This window comes from Numida meleagris, chromosome Z (assembly GCF_002078875.1).
Source record: "Numida meleagris isolate 19003 breed g44 Domestic line chromosome Z, NumMel1.0, whole genome shotgun sequence".
Taxonomy (NCBI): Eukaryota; Metazoa; Chordata; class Aves; order Galliformes; family Numididae; genus Numida; species Numida meleagris.
The window spans coordinates 4,138,703-4,163,850 of NC_034438.1; the positions used below are offsets into that span (position 1 = coordinate 4,138,703).

At 37.2% G+C, this 25,148-nt stretch overlaps 1 protein-coding gene across 1 annotated transcript in view; it reads right to left on the reverse strand.

Moving 5' to 3' along the window:
• The window catches only part of PIK3C3 (phosphatidylinositol 3-kinase catalytic subunit type 3), a 67,278-nt gene continuing 48,778 nt past the window's right edge, over positions 6,649-25,148 (reverse strand). The window contains exons 23-25 of the mRNA XM_021380581.1: positions 21,086-21,176; positions 10,933-11,058; positions 6,649-7,395 (exon numbers count right to left, since the gene is read on the reverse strand). Coding sequence (XP_021236256.1) covers positions 7,381-7,395; positions 10,933-11,058; positions 21,086-21,176 — 232 coding nt within the window. The 3' untranslated portion in view covers positions 6,649-7,380. The remainder of the gene's footprint in view (positions 7,396-10,932; positions 11,059-21,085; positions 21,177-25,148) is intronic.

Consider the following 25,148-nt stretch of genomic DNA (forward strand, 5'->3'; position numbering starts at 1 on the left):
AAGAGAATAAACAATCCATTCTGTTTCACTTTTTCTTGGTATTATTTCGAATTTTCACAGAATCATCTTGGACAGGAAAGGCCTCTGGAGCTCACCTAGCCCAACCCTTCTGCTCAAGGGTCACCTAAAGCATGTAGTCAAGGATGGTTGGGTTTTGTGTACTTCTACTGACAGAGACTTCCAAGTTTCTATGGGCAACCTATCCCCAAGTTTGACTAGCCTCACAATAAAAGAAGGTGTTTTCTTGAGTTCAGATTGATTTTCCTGAGTTTCCATTTGTGCCCATTCCCTCTTGCCCCGTCACTGGGCACTAATCAAAAATAGTCTGGGTCTTTCTAATTTTTACAGCAAATTAACTGTAAACATCCAATTGACATGTGCTATTTACATCCGTTTGCATGTGCTTTTTAATTTGAGCTTGGACTGATGGTTCCTTCCATAATTATTTCTACTACAGGGTTGCTCTGATCTTCTAGGCATATAAGTGAGAATCACTTTGCAAACATAGTGCTATGATGCTTGCTCAGATGAGATTACAGATTTAAAACAATCAAGAGAAGACAACACAAATGGATGCAACAGATGAAAGAAGAACCACTTGGATACCAGATAAAAAGCTCCTTTCTTAATTTCTTTAGTGAAAACAAAAATAGTTTCCTTCCCAGCCACAATCGTGCTTGATTTTAAGAAATTAAATCAAATAGGAGGGGAATAGTCAACAGAAGCCTCAAGATATTCAAAAACTGCAGTATCAGTACAATTCACCTTTACATTCAGGCAATTCATAGAAGTCTCTACCTCATAAAAGTTAATATTTTATGACTCACCCAGAATCATTCCAATACCAGTATCTAGACACCCTTATTATTGAAAGTTTTACAAAAAAAAATGAATTCAAGAGATCAGAGCAAGCACTGGGGAAGCCCAGCTACCACACCAGCGAGTTGTGCAGTTGATACAACAGAAGGACGGTGTGCCACACGAAGGGACCTGGACAAGCTTGAGAAGTGGGCCCACGTGAACCTAAAGATCTTGAAGACCAAGTGCAGGGTGTTGCACTGGGTCAGGGCAATCCAGATTGCACAGACTGCAAGAAGAATCTGGAGTATTGTGTCCAGATCTGAGGCCACCAGCACCAGATGGATATAGAGCTGTTGGAGTGGGTCCAGAGGAGGGTCACAAGGATGATCAGAGGGCTGGAGCACCTCTTGTGAAAAAGGTGGAAGGAGCTGGGCTTGTTCACTCTGGGAAATTGCAGGCTCCAGGGAGAATTCATTGCATCCTTCCAGTATGTGAAGGGATCTTATCAGCAGGAGGACTGTCTTTCTACAGTCTCATAGTGATAGTACGAGGGGGGATGGCTTTAAACTAAAAGACAGGAAATTTAGGGTAGATGTCAGGAAAAATATTCTTTACACAGAGGGTCGTGAGACACTGGAACAGGTTTTCCAGAGAGGTTATGGGTGCCCCATCCCTTCAGGTGAACACCTGGAGGTGTTCAAGGACATGTTGGATGGGGCCCTGGCAGCAGGCTACAACAGTAATATATCAAAGTCCATTATGTAAAAAACTGAGAAGCAAAGAGAAAAATTTCTATGACTTAGCAAAAAGCTCGAAAGTAAAACTGCTACTGTGGAATATTAGTTGGTATAGGACTAGGGATATTAACATGTGCTACACAGAATAATGAAATAGCAGAACAACATATGCTAAGCCTTTTGCGCACCTACACAATGGAGATGTAAGACTGAACTGTGGGTATGTTGATTTACAAGTCTTAAAGCTTATTGTATAGCTTTGACTGTAAATGAGAAACTTGGAACTTATAATTCTCAGCTGTCCTTGTTCACACCCATTTACAATCCATGCAGTGCTAAGCTATAAAAACCATACAGCCTTAAGCCATCCTTCTGGCTATATCTCATTATTGAATAACAATTTATCTATTGCTGCATATTAAATCAGGAGCGGGTACCCATTAAGCTGGATGATGTGCATGCAGAAAAGTTGGACCCTGATAAAAAGGCCTGACAGTGTGTCTTGTAGCTATTGCTTGCTTAAGCTGAAAAACACAATCATCTTAGTTTGCTGTATAAAGAATTTAGGATTTAGAACTTTAGGATTAGTTAATGAAAGCAAAGAAATGGCTTCACTCTCCTTTTTTTTTTTTTTTTTTTTTTTTTTTATTACAGCTTTCTAAGATGGAGAGAACCAGCAAAACAATGTTTGACAGGAACATGAGTTCCAGCAAGTGCATTTCTTCAGGCATCATTCAACTCTAAAGTACGGAACAAATAACAAGCCAGCAAACCAAGGCTGAATGTAAAACACAATCAAAACGATTTGCTGCTTGGCAGATTATAATGGCACTTCCCAGATCTGTCCGTAATTAGAGCCCCAAGCTATGGTACTTTTGTGTGAGAAGCTAAAAAATGGGTTTGCACCACCAAGTTTACAGAGCTCAGAGGGAAACTGAAGTTCGTAAAGTGAAAAGTCTTCAAGGCCAATGGACAATGAAAGCCACAGCCAGAACTGTAACAGAACTCTTATTTCAAAAGCAGCATTCACCAAGCGTGGAGCTCTTTTACCGGAGTCTGTTGTGACAGGACAAGGGGAAATGGTTTCAAACCAATAAAGGGGAGATTTAGACTGGATATAAGGGTTTTTTAAGATAAGGGTGGTGAGACACTGGAACTGGTTGCCCAGAGAGGTGGTGAAGGACCCATCCTTGGAGGTGTTCAAGATCAGGCTGGACCATGCTCTAAGCAACCTGATCTAGCTGTAGATGCCTCTGTTCATTGCAGGAGAGTTGGACTAGATGAGCTTTAAAGGTCCCTTCCAACTCAAAACATTCTATAATTCTACGACCTTAAAGATCACCTGGTTCCAACCTCCTGTTGTGGGCAGGATTGCCAACGACTAAATCAGGCTGTCCAGGGCCTCAACCAACCTGGTCCTGAACGTCTCCAGGAATGGAGTATTCACAACTTCTCTGGGAACCCTGTTCCTGTGTCTCACCACCACCTGCGTGAAAAATTTCTTCCTAACACTTAACCTAACTTTCCCCTCTTTTAGCTTAAAACCATTTGCCCATATTCTGTCTGCCCATGTAAAAATTTGGTCCCCCTCCAGTTTATAAGCTCCTTTCAAGCACTTCAAGGCCGCAACAACTCTCTGGATCCTCTGGACCTGCTCCAAGGGCACTGCATCTTTCTTGTGCTGAGGGCCCCTGGACTGGATGCAGTACTCCAGATGGGACCTCTCAAGGGTAGAGTAGAGAGGGACAATCACTCCTCTCTCACTGTTGGCCACCCTTCTTTTGATGCAGCCCGGGCTACCATTGGCCTTACGGGCTGCAAGTGCACACTGCTGGCTCAGGTCAAGCTTTTCATCCGTCAGAACCCTTAAGTTCTTTTCCACAGGGCTGCTGTCAAGGAGTTCTTCCCCTAGTCTGTTCACATATTGAGGACTGCACCAACTGTGGTGCAGCATGCTGGACTTGCTAATTAATTTCCATATTCTCAGCTAGGAAGCTGTTTACATATGACTGTGCTAGAAAGTAAACCTATTAAAAAAAGACATTTTTCTTTCACATTGTGGGTCCTTCAGTCTCTAATCAGCCAGAGATGTTATATTAAACAAGCATGGTAGGAAAAAAGCCTTTAGTGACAATTAACTTTACAGTCTATTTCCCAGTGGAAGAAAACATTGGGGAAAGGACTGCACAAAATGATCTTGCTATTTTACTGATCAAGGACAGAAGAAACTTTTTTTTTGACACTGTGACATGTGTATCTGTGTGATCCATCCACTACATATTCCAATTAATGTTTAAACAAATAACAAGACAGAAAAAGTGTCATTGTTGGGCATCACTATGAGAACTGTATGCTGAAGAATGCTGAACAGCCTTCCCATGGAAGAAGCAATCCCAGTGCTCCCCAGAGCACCCCACATTGGCTCAATCCTCCCGTTATTAGTTTACTTTCTGTACACTGCAATTTATGAATCGATCATCCTCCCCTCAACAACTCTGCAAAATCACCATCTTCTGATCCTTCAGCATAAAGAGGGGGATGGGGAAAAATTAGGATTAATGCACTTCTGTCAAGTGAAAGAATTCAAACTGGTTTTGTTACATTTTGCACAATCTCTAATTGTGGAGATGTGGAACTTAAGCACCTCATTGCTGTACAGCTTAACCCACTTCGGAAAGGATCACATCAGCTTAACTTACTAATGTTTGCATGCAGATGAGCCACAAATTCCTCTCCAAGCAGCATTCCTGCTGTTTCAGGTTAGAATCCATGCAGGTGAACCAATTCACTGCTTGGTACTCTAGAAACAAGTAGGGGTTCAGTAATCTCCTTTCCAAAGTCAGATTTCTCCCCTCAAGGCAAAGTCTCTTCTAAATCACGGAAGTTTGGAAAGACAGGAAGAAACAAATATTGTACTTCAAGCAGTTTCCTTATTACGAAGAATCATCACATCAACTGAAGGGATTACAGAAATCTATTTTAACACAATCCACCTGCAATCGGTTTTCAGTGACTCCCTTAAGATACCACAAATGTACGCACTCAGCTACTTCATAATAGCCACTATATTTTACCATTGACTGATGATACTGGGTCATGTAAGTAAAACCTCTGCTGACTACAAAAGACTGGCCATTCAGCAGCTTCACCTCTCTTTGCTGCTACCAGGACACTGTGAGGTGTTAAGATACCCATTTTCTGCTCCTCTGCCTCTTTTCTAAAGCTATTATTCCCCCAAGCTCTTCCAGAAGTGCTTCTTTTTTAGATTGCACACAAGAAGAAAGTCACACAACTGTCTATAAGAACAGGGACATTTCTTGCTAAAAGGATGCATGACTCCTTACTTAAAGCAGTCGCCTTCTTTTCCCTCCCTGTGAAATGCTTTTTCGCAAATTACTGCTTTACACACACTCCCACTCCACAAAAAAAAAAAAAAATATATATATATATCTATGTATACACATACACATGCACACACTTTGTGTCACTTTCTGCTCTTGAAGCACTACCAATTGAAACGAAACCAGGACTGCACTGACAGAGCAGAAAAAAAGAATACATGGAATCATTTATCTTGCTTCCCTCACTCTCAAACCCAACAGAAACTTCACCAGAGATTATAGGAAAAAAATAATAAGACCAAGATGAATGCTGGAAGGCAAAGGAAAGAACTTATAAGATGGCTTCGTAATGGTGTGTCTCTAGTTACACAAAACACAAACTGTTTTTCATCTGCTGTGTTTATTTTCTCTGTAATGGTTGCTGGAGAGGTTTAATAGGATGGCATGACAAGTTACACTGTGACACAGCTGGTACAGCCTTGTTTCCCACCAACTACTGCATCATGCTTTGCCACCTATGATGGAGCTCACAGCCCCGCTCTATGCACAGTTTCGTGCCCCTCTCTCTTTAACACAAATGCATGTGCAGAGTGAAAATGCAGTCTGACATTCACCTGAGGCCCTTCCTCTGACTGGAATCTACCTTCATGAAACATGTAGGGATTTCACATTTAAGACTTGTATCCACCAATACAAAATTGGTAGAAGCTATTCAAGCGATTCAGAACTTACTGGAGACAAACATCATGTTCCCACAGTACTGGATTACGTGGAGATAGAGACATCATAGAAAACCTGCCAAACTGAACATTCCTACACCTGTTAGTCAAGGTTTTAGACTAAAATACTGAAGAATATACTTTTCATTTAAAATAAAATTGCTTATTTCCCCCTGGCTACATGACACAAATCATTAAGATGAATGAGTACACTGGATGCCCCTTCAAAATAATTTTGACAGAAAAGTTGTTTTTTGTTTTTTGGTAAATTTGTCTCTAAGTATCTGAGAACATCATGCTCTCACAAATTTCTGAGAAACATACCACCAAGTACTGTATGCAGTAACAGGAAAGAGATGTAGTAATTTGCACCTCTGACAGACAAACAAGACCAGCAACCACCTCAACCAACCAGAGATAATTAGTACTCTTTCAAAGAAAAGTCAGTTAAAAATGAGAGGTATTGCTGTGGCTATCTCTGGCAGTTTTGCCAGCTAATGCAAACACAAAGTGATTAGGGTAATCCAGATTCCCTGAGTAGCATAGACTATGAAGAAGACAGGTTTTAACCAATGTTGTCTTTAACTAGCAAATTTGGGTAATATGCTGAAATAACTATGAGATATGCTGAAATAACTATAAGAGCTCTACTGGTTCTTCCTCCATCAAAGCAATTCTCTTTGTTAGTGGAAGCAGCAAAGAGCAAGATCTGATTGACAAATACCAGATTCATAACCAAATCAGTCCTTCTTATGTTTATAACTGGGAAGGATTTCCTCCTGACAAACAATTATTGAAAAAGGAGTAAAATAGCACTCTTTGCAAAGATCCACACATTTATGAAGAGCTTATTATTCTGTTGACTATTCAAAACAGATTCATTGAGCACACAATATGTGGCACAGAAGTCAATTTATTAGTGGCCTTATTCCTGAATCGAGCAAATTCAGTAGCGAAAATCCTTGCAGAAAGCCAAGAGTTATGAACATAATCCTTTAGCATGCCATGTCTCAGCAGGTAAGATTAAAAAGACAATACAGAACACCTCAAGACTGTAATAACAAAGAGTTTATTAGAGTCAAGAATATATAATCACTGTACAGAAAACATTCAGAGTTAAAGTGTGAAATACTGAACTGCTCACTGTGCATTACGGTTGCTGAGCCGGTTAGTGATCATTTAATTGACTGCCTACAGCTGGCTAACTTATCAGCAGATAAAAACATTTTTGTAAGCAGGGAAGAAATGATTGTCCTTTCCAAGTGATAACACTGCCCAAGGTCGGAAAGAAAGGATGATACAAATCATATTTAAAACTTACTCATGGAACAAAGTTGGTAGGAGGAGAGGAAAGATTAACAAATCCATGTTTTTCTGCAGTGAAGAGCAGTTACCTCACCGATGCACTTTGTACATATCCATATTCAGTACAGTAACTATTTCAATTTTTAAATAAGGAAATATTACCAACAAATCCAGCCTCTTCCAGGTGAACTGAGAGGAAGTTGTATACCTCAACCTTTGAGGCTCACACATTTCACCAGAAAGAAATTCCACAGTACCTGTGCCTGAAGGATGGTATTAATAAACATTATTCATTAAAAAAATGGTTATTTTTAAACATTCAAAGAACAAAGACTCAAAAAGCTTCTCCTGAGCTCCCAGTTCTCCACGCTCAGAAGTCTTTAACTTCTGCCTTCCAAAACGCGTGAAATCTGTAAGGGCTTGAGAACTTTATTCTTGAATATTTGCTGAGGCTTGTTTCCATTCACTGGAAAAGGCTTATTTTCTCCAATACTAAAAGGGAAGAAAAAAAACACAGAAAAGAATTTGTTCAAACTCTGCTTACTCTTAGAAACCAAAGTTAAGTGTAAACTGAACTTTGAAAGACATTGAAAATCGCTGCCTAAAAAGGCATTTTCACAATCCTTCAAGAGAACAGACAACTTAGAAACCAGCTCTATCTGGCACTGGACAAATAGTATCATGCAATGCACACAGTCCTGGCGGTAGATATTCCATGTTTTATTTTGACACACAAGATTGGCTGCTCCAAAAGGATAAAACCAGAAGCACCGTCCTGAAAGAAGTTGAGAAAAGAATCACAACTACAGTCTGGGATGGAGCAGCACTGGGATCACAGCCTGGGGATATCCTAAAGCCTCTTCACATTCACAGCCTAAACTGAGTTTGCTTCTTAGCAGAGAACAGCCATTAGTACAATCCCAATTGCACAACTACACTTTAGGTGGGACACTCTTCATCTTCCATGTTTTCCCTTTTTAAAAGTTAATGCTTAATATGAGCCCAGGATACAACTGATTTGAGTTGTAAGTTCACAAGGAACAAATGTGAAGTTAGGCACTTCCAGTGGAGATTGTTTCCCCCTTCTGCAGAAGTAAATAATGTTAAAAAGAAAGTGACTTTCCAGGGAGAAATGGCTATCCAGTCTTTATTAAAATCAACTGAAATTAGTATGCACTTCTTCTCATCTCGAGCAGTGCAGTATAACACCATTTACTTATTCTAAATATTAAATGTATTTGTATCAAGACAACAGGTTGTTGATAACCATTATGAATAAATACCACATAAAAAGGTCTGTAAAATACCTAATAACACATTAGAAACTAAAGGCTTCATAGCAGAGCTTTGAACTGAATCCAATTCACAGTGTTATTACAAGAGAATACTACCAAGCTGATGCCAAAATACCAAGACTGTTTTACTGAAGAACACTGCTACCTACAGAGTGACATATAGAGTGTTCATACACAATGGTTATTACAACAACCAAGCTTATTAAAAAGCCCTTAACTGTTGCAGTAGAAAGCACAGATTCCCTATAGACCTATTTTGGAGGCAGCAGGAGAATAAACCTATTGATAAATTAAAAAAAAAAAAAAATGCTTGAGGGTATTTCAAAAAATGGAAAATTGTGTTGTTTTAGAATCTATTTCACTATTTAAGTGAGTACCATAATCCTGCATAGGTTGTTTGGGTTTTTTTTTGAGACAGTTTTTATTACTATTTAGAGCAAGGTCATCAGCAATTCAGTGCAGTATTGTACATGAACAAATTGAAAGCTTCAGCTAGCCATTGTGTAGGGTGACCACTTTAGTGCAAATTCAATTATGCATTAATTGTTCATTTGTTCAACGATTTACAGACTCTGAAGAATTCACCAGCAAATACTTAAAAAGAAGACAGTCTCAGAAAATTTTGACTACTGAAGAACTAAATATCACTACCAAGTGTCCTACCTCACTTGTAATATAAAAAGAATAAACTTACTACATTTCATTTCGTTGGATTTTTTTTGGTGAGCTTTTTTTTAAATACAGTCTCCAGAATGTTAATACTTATCAATTCTGCCAATTCATTTGTGACTATTCTTTTTGTATCCTCACACTGACAAGCATCCAGTGCTCTTGCAAGGGGAAGCCTGCAGCTGTAGCTATTTACCGAATATGAATGAAGACAATAATGTGAACTCCAAAACTAGCATAAGAATCCTACACCACATGGGGCTATAACAGTTTAAGCACATAATCCCAGGAAATAAAAAAAAAAAGAGAAGCTGAAGGACATAGATGTCAAACACTGCAGCAGCACAAACTCTACACCGAGTTCACAGCCTCATGAAAAACAGCTTGTTGCTTAAAACACCGTTCTAGATCTAGAAGCCTCAGGTTCAAATTCTTGGTTACTTTATGTATTCTGAACAAATCTGTCTTGTGATTTTAAAAGCAGTTGTAAGGGTTGAAGAAAGGTCAAGCTAGAATAAGTCTGAGTGGAAAAAGAAAAGGTCAACTAAATCAAATCCATAAACCTTGACTTACTCATACAGCTTCACAAATGCAATAACAATTATGCAGTACAGACTGGCAGTCACCTAATGCCAATGAAGTAAAAAGATATACCTCAAAAAGTCACAGCTGGTATGTGACTAAAAGAAGGGTTTATAAACATATTGGAGGCACTTTAAGATTTTAATCTTGCATCTTTGTAAAGGCCTTATTTATTTATAAGAACCTGAGGTAAGTATTAGGCATTTTTCACTTTATGAAATTACCATTCCACATCCTATGATCAAAGTAATCCATAATAAATAACAAATTTTGAAGCATTTTCATTTTCCAACATTCTTTTTTTTTTTCCCAGAAAATGTAAAAGATCACATTTATAAAATACATAGGTAGATGGAAATTACATTTTTACTTTTTCCCCTGCATTGTAATGAAGTTACAATTTAATTTGCAGAACAATAAATTTTTTGGAACTCCTTTAGCAATATGAATAGCCATAGAAACTGAGGAGATCTGATGTTATCAGTTTTTGATTGCTTTTCTGAAGAATTCAAAAAATATCAGTATAATGTCTGGCTTTCGAGACTACTTTCATCTTTCCCCTCAAATCTATTTCTTCTCATGAGTCTAATACTCAAGTAACCCCAACATCTTAAATCTCTGACAAGCACAAACTTTAACAGATTTAAGGAAAAAGCATTTTTGTTAGCACAACTTCATTCAACATAAACACTTAACTTTTTTTTTTTCATATTACTATGAGTTGCCGTAGGATAGCAGTCATATATACGGTTAACAATTTCACTCCATAAAGTCTAGCACAAATAAATTTTATTATTAAATCTACTGGAGACAATATTTCACTCCTTTACTTGGTGATGCAGATCCTCCATTACTTGACATCTTCTGGAAGCAAGGAGCCCTTTTCCCACTCTCCCAGAAAGAGGTCTCAGCCCAAGCTGCATTCCTGAATGAAGGAACTCTGCCTGTTCTGAGGTGTCTAACATAACAGGGATAGTTGCTTACATAGCTGCTGGGATCATATCTAGTGATGCACTATCACTACTGCAGAGAATGCGGATGATTTCTGAGCAGAGACCCTGGCCTCTTCTCTGCACCCTGTTGTGCAAGCTGCTGCCTTAACTACAGAGGTAAGTAGCTGCCATGCACAGTTCAGGAATTATCACAAAGGTAGGAAAGGAAGGGAATCTATCATCACTCATTTAATGTGGGAATGAAAGCTACGAGCGTTCTTGATCTTTCTCTCGTAGCACTCCACCTTTCCAATTTGCAGTTCTTACCCTTGGTAAGGCAGCCAGTTACATCCCACCTAGTATGTTTGAAGAAGTGCATTAAAGAATTTTCTAGGACCACTGAGAGCTTTCTCTCCAGTCCTGTCAGCAAGAACACATTCTGAACTTGTTGAAAAATGAACTGAAACACTGGTAACAATGAGGTCCTGAACTTACCACTCAGAACCTCTCTCTACTCAGTTTTCAGAAGAATCACTGAGAAGCTATCTCACCTGTGCAAACTTATGAATTTGTTCCACAACAGCTGCAAAGAGGGCATGGACACTTTCATCAATTAGGCTCTGCATATAATGGACAGCTTCTTCATCAGACAGGTCCAAACGGAACTTGTCCTGTACCTGAAATGGGGTGGGTAAAAACATGTCAAATATGAATTTAATTCAACAGTTACAGCATACGCTATTGTATCTGAACTACACAGTAGCAGACATTAGGATTAAAGGTGTAGAATTTTAGTAAATAATCTATTTAACTTCTAAATAAAAGCAGATTATTGGCAATTAGCAAAAAATCATGTAAAATGGCAAATTTTTGAACTGTTTCACTAAAATGTCTACTTAGGTACGCAAGAAAAGCCTCCCAACAACATCTCCATGAATGGCAAGCTGGAGACAATACTATTCCATACAATGTTTATTTTATTTTAAAGCAACATATTTTAAATATTACGTCTACTGTACAAATAAAGTATTTTGACTGTTACTTGCAATTTGTATATGAATTAAAAGCTGAAAGCACTGTAATTAAGAATAAAGCAACAAGATCTCTATTGCCCTATTTCAGCTTTGGCAATAACCGTGATCCATGAATATTTACAAAGATATAGTGGATGCCTTTTTGTGAATTCCAACTAATTTCAATGCAATTGCTCAGGACTGCTCCAGATGGCAACATCTCATAAGCACTGCTACTACAGACTTACAGATTTTTTGTTTAGTATTCAAAACCTCGGTACACAGAACTGGCAAGAGCTGAAACAGACCGAAAACAAAACAAAAAATTGGCTTCTCAGAAGCCAAGTAAGTTTCGCAGACAACATTCCTTATCCCTCAAGATAACTGTAAGACTGTAAGAGATGCATAAGTAAGCGTTTTGGATGAGTTCAAATGATCTGATGCAAAGATTTGATATACCACTACAAATATCAAAACATCATTTCCAAGTTTTATGATGTGATGTCTGGGCAATAAACTGTTTCAGTGATTAATTGCCTTATGTAAAAATTGTGACTTATTTCCTATCCAGACTTTCCCAATAGCCATTTCCAACAGTTGAGCTCATTACTTTTTTTTTTTTTTTTTTTTTTTACAGGAGGGAACTCTTCATCACAAATCTCTCTCATGCAGGCAAACGTCAAAGATCTAAGTTCTTTCTAGAACTTAGAACTTCTCCCAGATAAGATCGATGACAGATTGTAAGACAGAATGAAGTTTCTTTTTGAACATCTTCTATTCATTTACCTTTATGCATTGACAAAAATGCCAAATTATTTTAGCAATGTTTTTAATAAAGCCATATTAGTGAGACCATATCATCTTCTCTCCCCCTTTGTATCCTTTATACCTATCAAGGATACCACATATGCAACCACCCTTTTTTGAAAATAGCAAAACTGTCTAAGATTTCAGTTAATTATTACTCTGCATTCTTTCTAAAAGCAAAGTGTTCCAGACAAGTGCCCTTCAGCACTACAGTAAAAGCATAACTATAGTGGCCCAAGTGTGGAAAGATAACACTGCTTCACTCAAAAAACAGTTATAACTCTTACTTCCAACATACCAGCAAAACGGTAAATTCTTCTGCAGTCTTTCCTCAAAAAGAAGTATGATCAGTATGGAAGGATAGTTCCATAAAAGCTTAAAAGTTCAAAATCTCAAGAAAGTAACCAGCAGGGAGGGAATTAGAGAGTACTTCAGGCTAATATTGTAAAATTTCTATTTTCATAATAAGTGTTTTTTATCTCCCACATACATGTTAGAAGTTTGATAGTAAGATGTGAAATAGAATCCAACAGAACTTAATGGACTTTTCACACGTCTGCAATTATGCACAAGCTTAAATACCTCCCCAGCTGAGACCACGGGCTTCTATCATAATTATTTTCATGTTTATTGGAATGATGATGTGAGATTTTAGACAAATTTTTAATTGCAGTTTCCAAACAAAATGAAACAAAATGACAAACACTGCCACTTTTTAACGATAGTCATCAAGCACTTCAGCTATTTTCTGAGCTGTTCACAGAAAAACTAAAAAGTCATGCAGTTACTGATGTTATGATGCTGCTTTACTCTACAGGACTAATGACTCAGCTACTTCCCACCTTCCCCAGGAACAGACTGGCATGCTTACATATGTGGAAAGAGATTTACCCACAGTTAGACTCTCAAATCAGTTTGCACATTACAGCAGGATCAAATGCTGCTGAGCGTAAGATCTTTACCTGAAAGTTTTTCAGCAGTACAATTAAAAATGACTGCCGCAACCTAGCTGAGAAGAAGCATGGCATGATGACAAATTTCCTCTAGAGCTGTAACAGCAGCAACAAATTTAATATACACTGACTTACAGTTCTTGTAACAAAACCAGTAGTAATTGTTATTTGAAATCTCTCAGCTCCAAAGTAAACCATATATTCTAAAAGCCAGTAGCTTCTCACAAAAGATGCGCTACTAGTAAAAGATTCTTGTGTGATATTATGTGAATGTGGAGGTCAAGTCATAACTTGATGAGTTATACAATTATCTCATTTTACACACTTAAGAAGAATGGTCATTATGAATACATCAAAACCATTCAATTTTAATTATTTACTCAGAGTTCTCATTTTGGCATTTAAATTAACAGCTCTTATTAGTTTGCTATTAGTTTTAGTCAAAGAGGAAATAAATATATTTGATGAATTTACTTAAGTTTTTGCTTTGTTTCCAGAGAAGAAAGTTTTAAACCCCACCCTGTATACATATGATGATTTAAAATATATTTCATCATGTTTCATTATTAGAACTTGAACTTTTATGGGTGACAAGACTGGATAAACTACAGTATCCATGAAAACACTGAAGTTGAACTTTAGCATTTTTAGCTGCCCACTTTCTATCAACCTGCACAGTGGATAATTTAATAACAAATACAGAGTAAAATAAATGTACAGTTATATGGACTTACAAGACTCAGAATTTTATTACAGTTCAGTTGAATTTGAAGCATTCTGTAAGAAAGCTGCTTGCAGTCACCACGGTAGAGCTTTGTTTTCAAATAAAAAGACAGTGAAACAGAAGGGAAAGATAAACAGAGATGAACTAAGCAGAACTGCTCAGAAAACAATATGGGAATGTGGAAGTTTAAGGATAAGCATTTAAGTATTAATTACTTTTAAATGAATTGAGGAAGGGAATAAAAAAGCTGACCATCATTTGCTGCAGAATCACATGGAAGAAGAGGGAAACTCCTGCAGGTAGCAAGCCAAAACAACACAAACAAGTTCTGTAGTATAACCACAAGAAAATACGACTTTGCATCATGATCATCACATGTTAAACCAGAGGCTTAGGCTTATCAACTACTGCTGAAATAAACTCGAGTGAAAAGTACTACAAGAGGAGAAACTAGGTAAGCAGCAGCTTCCTCATCTTCCCCAAATTAAATGTCAAGCACAAGCTGCAAGCACAGCACAGTAACAAAAAGAGAGTGGTTGGTTTGTTTTGATGCATACATGTATATACAAAGTCTTTACACACTGCACAACTGCTAACATACACAAACTCAGTTTAGAATTAGTACTAGTGCAGCAAACCAAATCCATGTTTCATGAACATTTGCCGATATGATTGACATAATTACTGAAGAAATTAGCAATATATTTTGAACTTACTTACCGCATGTACATAAGAAAACCCTCTTAATCCTATTTCACACTCAAACTAACTGCAACCCAGCCATTCCAAAGATTGATGGCCACTCCAGCACATATTCTCACAGCAACATGAAGTATCATTGCTGGTGCTCACTGCAACAACTAGCTACACAGCCAGCTGTTATCTAATTTTATCACTCTAAAACAGAATTGCTCACTGCAAAGTCAGCTACTCAAATTTAAGAGAAACTTCAGTGTTCTTTTTGATGGGTGATAGTATGCATTGGATGTAAGAATCAGCTACTACTAAAACCTTAAAGTCACTTGATAGTCAAAAAAATACTAGAATTTAGTGAGATTTTCAGGATTTTTCTGTTGTGCCTTAAGAATGTTAATAATTGCCAGCATTCAGTGTTAACGTAGCAGAAATTGGCATTACATTCTTGGCTTAACCCTTACCACATTTTATCCTTTTCAAAAAGCTTTCTCTGCTTTCTGTTGCTTGATTACAACAAGGTTCAAACAACTCAAGTTACAAACTATTCAGATGCTCTATTCACATGAACAATCTCATTTGAAAGGCTATCCTGATAATAGCTTTTGTTTTCAACGCTTTGATTTGAACACATTGCAGTTTTTAAAGGAGCTGGTGTAGACTTCAGTATTATTGTTTTTAAAAAGAAGCCAGTAAGGACATCTCTAAATTGAACTTCTAGAAAAAAAAAAGGGTTTTAGCTGATGCAATATACAATAATCCCTGTTACGTTTTAGAATTTCCTAATATTGGCCAAATATGTGCTTATAATCAAATGAACAGCTTAACATAACGAAACAGGAACACAGCAGTGTTCTTGCACTCTATTCACTCTGTGGTTTATTCCAGCCTTTTTGGATTTCAAAATCAATATATATATACGAAATCAACAGCGTATAAGCAGGAAAGCTGGATGTGCAGCTACAACATCATTACCAAAATGGACAGAAAGATGAACTTCTGCCTAGGCAAAATGAGCTCAATGTCAATGTGACAGTATTACAAAGAATAAACCTCCCTGGAGAAGGGAGTAAATATAAATACTGAAACTAAGAGATTCCAGCCAAGCAAAATTGACTTTATTTCTCCTACACAGAAATAATACTAAATCTCCTCTTGATATTAATAAATCTCAGAAGTGTTTCCTAGCTCCATCTTTCAACAAATATTAGTACTTTCAGTTGGGTGGAAAGGGACTGAAATCCACTGCGTTTAAAAAAGGCATATCAGACAACAAATTAGAAGACTTTCCACTGACTTGCAAACTTAACTCTCCTTTATCAATTGTGATAAAGAGGGAGAAAGAGGACAGGGAGTTTTACTATAATCCAGGTGAGGAAAAAGGCAGAAAATCTCATAAATGAACTCAGGCTTGGAAACAAAGCTAGCTCAGAAACTCTCTCTGCGCCTTAAGTCCCACTGTATCTGTTTCAGATTCTCTGTCTGTAGAACAAGGGTCATTTCACTTTGATGAGTTTAATGTAAAAGAAACATGGAGCTACTTTCACAAACAGCAGTTACCTTCTGCTTACTGGAAGCCAATATTTATGCCATCTATGTTCCCTTCACCTTCACCTATAAACGCTAGAATTGCAGCATCTTTACAGCACCTTCTTTAATCAATGGGCATCTGAAACACAGTTCAATCAATTATAACACTGTCCTTTAATGCCTGCCGAGTTCTTTGTGTGCCAATGAATCACTGGCCCCTGATGTTTTCTAATTTAAAGGTCAAATTTGCTATGAAGGACAGACAGAATCCATCTGGCTTTCCTGCAGAAAAACCAAAAGCTTTTTTTTTGTTAAAAGGTGATAATACTGAATACATTACATCTGAAGAGTGATAGTCTACTTCCTCCTTAAGCAAAGCTAGTTGTGTAACTGACTGCAGATTTTAGTTATCTCTGCTTAAAATTATAGCATTATGTAATTTTGAAAATTAAGTATTAGCAATAAGCATTGCAGCTGCACAGAAAATAAAAAGGCTAGTTAATAGCAGTGACAGAAAAACTGTAGGGGTGGATTTGCATCATCTCATCAGATATTAATTGACAAGTCAACCTAAACTTTGGCCCAGTCATTTTCCTGAAAAATGAGAAGTGGAAAAGACTAGGCAAAGACTGGAAAATTTAAAGGTGATTACCTCAGAGGCTTGAGAAAAGTAAAAACATACTGGGGAGAATCTACTGCTACTTTTCAATTTAATTTTGTTTTTGACATTTTTGAGCCAGAGTAGGTTTTCAGAGAAGTCGGAATCAGAGCACAGCAGTAGGAGATGGCATCATTAACCATGAGTTGAAGCAGACTAGACTGACGGTTTTCCTTATGAGCAGTACAGCAAGTATAAAGAGAGACGAAAAGTTAAAATAGACAACTAATTTTAAGCTTTGCTGCTACTCCTTCTTGGTCAAAAATTCACAAATGTTTTATTGTTATACAAAGCGTAAAAAATCTGAGGAGGGTCCTACGGTTTTATGGGGTGGAGACAACTTGCACAGCTGCCAGTAATCATCTCCTTTCTTCTTTTTTTTTTTTTTTTTTTTCTATTGGGAAAAGGACCGACTGAAACTGGATGGAGGGAAATGAATCACTAAAAGAATACTTTCTTTCAATTTAAAGGTATTAGCTGGGTACAAACAGTGAAGGTGGATATTTGGTTCAAAATAATATTCTATACACAATGATAGAATAGCCATGAAACTTGAAATTGCAAATGTCCTCCCTACCAAAGCCAACGCTGACAATTGTTTTTCAGTCCACTCTTATGTGTGAGAATGCATCGCCAAGGTCTGCACTGGTTTAAATTCTGAGTATAGATGTTATGCAAACTAAGAAGGTACTGTCAAATTTTAGAGTGTTCCAAATCCACATCTCCAGCTAAAGTCACTGGAAGTTTCTGGTACATTTTGCACTAACAGGAAGAAAACAGCCACATTGTCTTATCTCTCTGATAAGCAAAATCAGTCTGTGTAGATCTTGCTCTCTTTTGAACAAGAAGGATGAGAAAGTACCTTCAAAAATGACAGGAACAGAGAGCCCAGCTCCACATACATCATCCTGTGCCATAAAACATGTCAAGCAAGTGTAATCTATTCTTATTTTACAGAAAGTTCTACATGACAAGCTGCTATTTCAATGTTGCCTTAACTCAATACACATTTCTCCAAAGATGTATCACAAACATTGGACACAAATATTACCCAGACAATACGACTTTTCATAGATACTAAGCTTGATTATAAAATTACATTCTGACAGTTCCTCAGGGTGTAATGTTACTGGAATGTAGATTACTCTTTGGAAAAACAGCTTTCAACTCTAAAGACACTTCCCGTTCCCTTGTTCCTCAGGTCATTATTTTTCTTAATAGTGTCTTTTGCACTCAGATTTTTCTAAAAAGTCTCAATTAACACAGCAGAATGAAAGTGTTTTAAAAAGATTAAGGTCACCCAGTGACTCATTAACGGAAGAATATTCTTCATAATACTTTTTTCCACTGTCTTCTTTTGTATTCTAATTTGTCCAACCCTAAGAAAGGCAGACTTTCAACCATCTTTACAGTCTAATTAGTTAGCATCATATTATACCAACTTATACCTAGGAGGTGAAAAAAGAGCACAAGAAATGAAGCCATACAAAATGGCTGCAGTGATATTTACTCTACTTTGATTTCTACTTCTACAAGTTTCCATATATGATATCATAATGATAATCAATGAAAACTCATGTAGAAGAAGTATACGATTACGAAACTTTAACACGCATTCAGGCTGTAAGGTATACTATTTTCTAAAAGTTTATAAAAGAATAACACTAAGATATTTCTAATGCAACATTTTACTTGCCAGTGTGTTTTTACATCTCATCATATTGTTCATGAGCATGTAGACATTTTCTGCAACATACAGTTCTTCCCTGCATATTAGAAGAAAGGACACATTACGCTGCTTTGTGAAGTGACAGATCAGACTGCAACCTGAGCTACTGCCTAACAACATAATGCTTTACCTCTGAGGAATCACACGGTGGTCATTCATGAAAAATCTTTCTTATTGCTTCAACCCTATGCAATGTACTCTAATATATCTGCTTCAATACTGAAAGAAACATTGACTCACAATCAGTTCAGCAAAAGAATTTGCTCAGAACACATTAAGAATAAGGCAGTTATAAACTGCTTTCTTTTTTCATTTTACTAAGCCAAACCTACGGAACTGGTTTGTCTTATGCCATAACAGCAGTATAGCTGCATCTACTGAAAAATTCCAGTATTAAGGAATGCTGAACAATTCAAACAATATACAAGTTTCCTTGTAATTTAATCATAGGCAGTACTCCTGATTTATCAGCAATTTCAAACAAAAATAATCTCTTTTATTTCCTAAGTGACTTGACATCAGCTGTCTGCAAGATCAGAGCTTAACTAGCTCAATGACGCCTATAAAAAAAACAAAGAGACAAAGTACTGCTACAGCACCAATAATGAGAATGCTGTCTACAATCTTCCATCAACACTACTACACAGAATGGCTTTTCAGATACAGAAATATTTGTGAATATCCACCTCTGTCTTCCATTAAAGTGATATCATGGTTGTAACAGCTATTGACTTGAATCACAAAAAGGTAATTTAATTTTACTGGTCAGTCCAAAAAGGATCTTTAGCTAATTTGAGTCTGCTGAAATATATATGGATTTTTTGTTTAAACTTTTTAACAAAGAACAAAAACAAAAAAATCAATTGAGATACAGAAAGCACTTATGCAATTTTCCTACAACAAGGTATAGTATTATCTTGTTAAATGACCAAAGAAACCTGCCACTCAGCCCAAGAGATACAAGATACTGTTTTTTTTTTTTTTCCACTAATAAAACGCTACACTGCTTTCAGGCAGGCTAATGGGCATTAAATATCCAAAACAAATTTTCCAACACACTATTTAAAATATTATCTATTCACTTCTCTACAGTGGATTAAGATGATTCTGCTGCTCAGCCATTTTATAGCTGATTTCCTAATGTTTTTTTCTTTAAAGAAAAAACAAAAAAGTAGACAAAAAAAACATTAAAAAAGCACTTTTGTAGTTGCTTTGAACATAGTTGTGTTGACAACATGATCTAGGAGTAAACAAAACAGAACTTGGCAAAGGATGTGAAAATCAACAGAAAAGGTATCTTTACATACATTTGGCAGAAGAGACAGGCAAAGGAGAGCGTACCCCCTCTATCCACTTGTAACACTTATTATTTTTATTATTTTTTTATTATAACGAATTGTTTAAGGTCTTTGCTTCTTGCCAGTTGAACATTTTAAAATGTGCAAGCGATTTGTGTTCCTTATCAGAAATGCATTCCTCCCTGGTTCTGTTTTAGCTCTTCACACCTCTAAGAAAAGAATGGACTTCATCAGGGTAAAAGTCACAAAGCTGGAATCTGCAGCATTGTCAGAGCTCGGTATCACAATAAATTTAGTGACAACAGAAAAAAAAAACCCACAAAACTGTCAGCCTCCCCAGAAATGAAATCGAATGACTACATGAACTCTTTATATCAATCTGAAACTAAGAAACTCTAAACAGAAATGCACATACTCATACAGGCTGGAGGAAAACTTTGGTTGTAGTCACAATTCATTTTTCTTTAAGAGAACTGTATTAGAACATGAAATATGAAATAATTGTGAATCTGCATTCATAGCTTATTGAAAGAAAAACTGCAGATCAATCTATTTTAGAGAAAACAGACTCCCTGAATCAAAATTGCTCAGAAGTGATTTCCATTGGATTCACAGGCTCCACAAAGTCTTTAGTGGAATTAAAACAGATAGACCTTCACTATAAATAAGGTTATTTAAAAAAAAAAAAAAAAAAAAGACAACATTTGCCTAAAATGTAGGCGTAATGAAATTTATGTGAATGTTTAGCTAGTATTTTTAATGCCAATTGTTGTTGAAACTTTATGTGGAGAAGAAAAACTCAGGTAAAAAATGACAAGTTTAGAATTAGGAGGCACCCTAAATTGATGAGCTTGTTTTCACAATAAAAACTTCTTGGTGATGAAGATACAAAACCAGTCTCAGTAGTTCTTTTATAAAATCATCTGTAACTTTTCTATCTAGTTTAGAATCCTGCAGTCTTTCATGATATGGTCAGTGCTGACTGCTTCACCTATCAGAAGACTTTCTTGGCAGAATGTTGAAATATCACAGAGTGCTGGAGCAGACTATGCATGGACTGCATGGACAGTAAAGATCAATTCTGTGTACAAGGGAGTACGTGCCGGGCAATTTCCAAAGTATATATTCTCTGGAATCGCTTCAGTGAGTCGCTTCAGAAACCACTCAGACCACAAAAAATTAAGAAATGGGATGAAGTATCCTCAGAGCACTGCTTACATGCAAGTCACCATAAGTGATCAAACATTTCATGACGTTATGACTCCCGTTACTGAAAGACAAGGAAGGTTTTCCAGTTACCTTTTTTACAGTCTTGTCAGGCTCAAGAGCAATATCTGGAATGTTGGCATCCACCATAAGGGAAAATAAGTTCAAGATTAAGTTGGAGTACCTGTGTAGAAGAGCAGATTAGGTAAATGAACTTTGGAGACTGTACAAAACAAAACATTTTGTAAAAAATTTAATTTAAAAAGAACAAAATCATCTTAATATGAGTTGGTAATGTTTCAGAGAAGTTTCATACATAATATGTTATTCTCCCATATTTGGACAAACATATGCTAGAATACAGATTCAAAGGTTTTCTGTATTAACAAGGATAGTACTGATGTAGTAGTATTTTACAAATAAACAACCAAACAGATGAAGTCTTCACAATAAGAAGAAATAATTTTTCATTTTGCTGCAAGGGTTTTTGCCATAACAGGTTGAATTTAAGTGGTTTAACCAGATATAAGTCTGCAGTTGCTCAGTTAAGCTGCATTAAATTTGATAGTGCAGCTATCATTTGCAATCATTTAAACAGAAAAGACAGCAGTTTTTAGCTTTAACATGGTGCTGGTAGTACCACCAAATCTTTTAAAGAATATCATTTTGCCCCTGCAGGAAATTAACTGTAAGTTGCTTTCTGAAAGGATAATTTCCAAGCTGTTCAACATAAACTGAAACTTCCTTTGCTATCTCTAAAGAGATTTAGTCTCCTTTTAGAAAAAAAAGTATGCAACAATCTTTAAAACCTGAAATATTACTTTCCTAAAAGCACTCGGAGCTTTTCAGATGGTAGAAAATGAATTCACAGCAGCAAAACTTATTAGAAAATTTATTAATAGAAATTAATAGAAATTAATAAAACAAAATTAATAGAAAATACAAGCTGGCAACTGACCCAGAATTCTAACTTACAAAAACTTTTGCACTTAACGTCGCAGGAACTAGCACTTCCTAGATCATTCCAGTATAAGGTTTAACTCTTTAGCACACAAGCAATTATTTTAAGCTGTTTGGAGAGAAATCCTCTGTTCAACATGCTTCAGCTGTTCTGCCTCACTTTCCTAAAGGTGAGGGAGTGAAATCAGAAAAAATGCTTTTATCATGTATTAAAATAAAAAGAAGTCAAAGTTATTCTGCCACTTTTTTTTTCACATTGGGCTAAGAAATCTGGCACCCAAGTTGCTGTAGCACCAGAAATTACCATAGGTAACCACAGGTTTTCATGACAATTCGTTCTACTAGCAAGTCTAATGTTGAACATACTTAAATCTTGCAGCTTCACTCTCTCAAGACTGTTCCTTAGTCACTGGTTTGCAGCAATAGCAGTTTCCAAAGACATACTCCTTTCTTTGCTTTTAATGCTCTTTTAGTAACCAGATGAAAGCAACTTCCAGAGGGACAGGCTTGAGCAGAGGGGCCAGGTGAACCTCATGAAGTTCAGTAAATCCAAATGCAAGGTCTTGCCCCTGGATCAAGTCAACCTCTATCATCAATACAAGCTGGAGGATGAAAGGGTTGAACACAACCCTGCCAAAAAAGACCTGGGGGTACTAGTAGATGGGTAGCTGGACATAAGCCAGCAATGTGCCCTGGCAGCTCAGAAAGCCAATGTTATTGAGGGCTGCATCAAAAGAAATGTGGCCAGCTGGGTGAGAGAGGTGATCCTGCTCCTCTGCTCTGCGCTGGTGAGACTTCACCTGGAGCACTGCGTCCAGGTGTGGAGTCCTCAGTACAAGAGAGACATGGACGTGTGGGAGCATGTCCAGAGGAGGGCCGCAAAAATGATCCAAGGGATGGAACACCACTCCTGTAAGGACAGGCTGAGAGAACTGGGGCTGTTCAGCCTGGAGAAGAGAAGGCTCTGAGATGACCTGACAGCGGCCTTTCAGTATCTAAAGGGGAGCTACAGGAAAGGAAGAGACAGACACTTTAGCAGGGTCTCTGTGATGACAGAACAAGGGGAAATGGTTTCAAGCTTACAGAGAGTAGATTTAAGTTGGATATAAGGAAAAGGTCTTTTACACTGAGGGTGGTGAGACATTGGAACAGGTTGCCCAGTGATGTGGTAGATGCTCCTGTCCCTGGAGTCTTCCAAGGTGAGACTGGATCAAGCTCTGAGCAACCTGATCTATCTATGGATGTCCCTGTTCATTGCAGGGGAATTGAACTCGATGATCTTTATAGGTCCCTTCCAACTCTAAGGATTCTATGGTTCTATGAATTTGAATTATGTGGTGAGAAGTTAAGTGGACAGCAATGGGAGGTAAAGCAGTACTGGATAAACCAGAGACTGAACAAAATGTATAAATGGATGTAGCTGAAAAATGGTGGGATTGAAGATACTGATGGTAGCTCCTGAAAAATTCTTATGTAAAATCATGGTACAGCAGAGAACAGAAAAACAAGATCAAGAGCCAAATCTAAAGGTTGTGTACATACTTATGTAAGACAAAGGGAGAGAGAGAGGGCCTCCGGTCAGGTGAAAAGATGTCCAGACCTAGTTCACTAACAACCCAAATCCATCCTATCGTTAGAAATTTTGCTGAAATACTAGAGCTAAAAATCTGATCTGTACAAGATGAATACCTTGAGAATCTGCTTGTGTTTTTTAACGGTTATAAGTGATGTTTGTACCTTGTTAGTCATGCCACGTGTCTTTGACATTTACATTGACAAGGCCTCTGTCATGGCTGGCCTCCATCCACTGACAAAGAATTAGTTTCTCTCCAGGTTCAAGAAGCTTATATCAAACATACAAAATTAACCCTGAAATGTTCTCACTTAAACATTCAACTCAAACTTTGTTTTCTCAAAGCCCAGTACAAATTAATTTGCAAAGGAATGAGTGTTCAGCTGCACTTGAGGTTGATTAAACATAAGGTTTGAACAGGAACTGCTAAAAACATTGAAGTTCTGTAAAAATATATGAAATCCAATAAAACTCTTCACCCACAAAGGAGCAGCCTCATATATGTCAAGAAAGAAAAAAAATGTTCAAATTCTCACTGCCATTTTTTCTGAGAACTGCAATTTATTTTTAAGGGCTTTTTGTCCTATCAAAAATGTGTTTGGTCCTAAATACATAATTTGTAACCCTTAAGGGGTCTTTTGCATACAGATATCCTAAACCATCTGAACACTTCAGCTGTAAAAACTGTAATGCTCTTATCAAATTTGAAGTCAAAAACTTCCATTACAAAGATGGGACAGAAAGTACAGTTATTTGTGGTCCTAAACCAAAGTCCTCTTTAGCTGAATTGATTCAAAAATTCTTAAACTTTAAAAATAGGATAATCTTTTCTGCAGTATTGTTTGGGACCCTCTAAAACTCATTTCTTCTCTTCCAGACATGCAGATATATATATATTCCTCAGCCGCCATCGCACCCCAATCAGCTGTAACAAACTATGGCATATATTCTTCCAGAAGTTTTTCTTTGTAGACAAAACTTGACCCAAACTGGTTTCATCCCATTTGTTTCACATTCTCTCTTAACAATCAATCCCCTTCTTAACAACCAGCCCCCTTCTTCTAGAAGACTATATAGTCCTCGCATTGCCTACCTACAGCCTCTTCAAAGAATCAGTCCTTCCCAACAGTCATCACAGCTTTACATTTGTTACCTACAGTTTCTGCATTCTTTATGTTTATACCCTCTTCTGTCCATGATACCACTGTGAATAGTCTGGGAGAAACATTCTGGTCTACCCAGCCGGATATTATCATTGAGACTGAACAAATCTCAGCTCAAATTATAGATTCAGTCCATAGTTACTACCTTCTCTTTTTTTCCCACTTATAACCACTTACTCAAACTGAACATCAGACTTGGTGAGGAATAATGGAATTTAGAATCTCACCCTAAAAAACAAAACAAAAAAAAACTTACAGATGTTGATGCTAGATTCCTTCCTACTAGATCCTGCTGAAGACTTGTAAACTGGGAATTCACCAGGGAAGGGAAAAGCTGATGCAACAGGACTTGAGCATTTTTAAGTAAGCCTAACACGAATAGGGAGAGAGTAACATGCTGCTGCACATCAAGTGAAAATGAAAATTCTCCAGCCACAATCTGCCCTGCAGCACAGTTAGC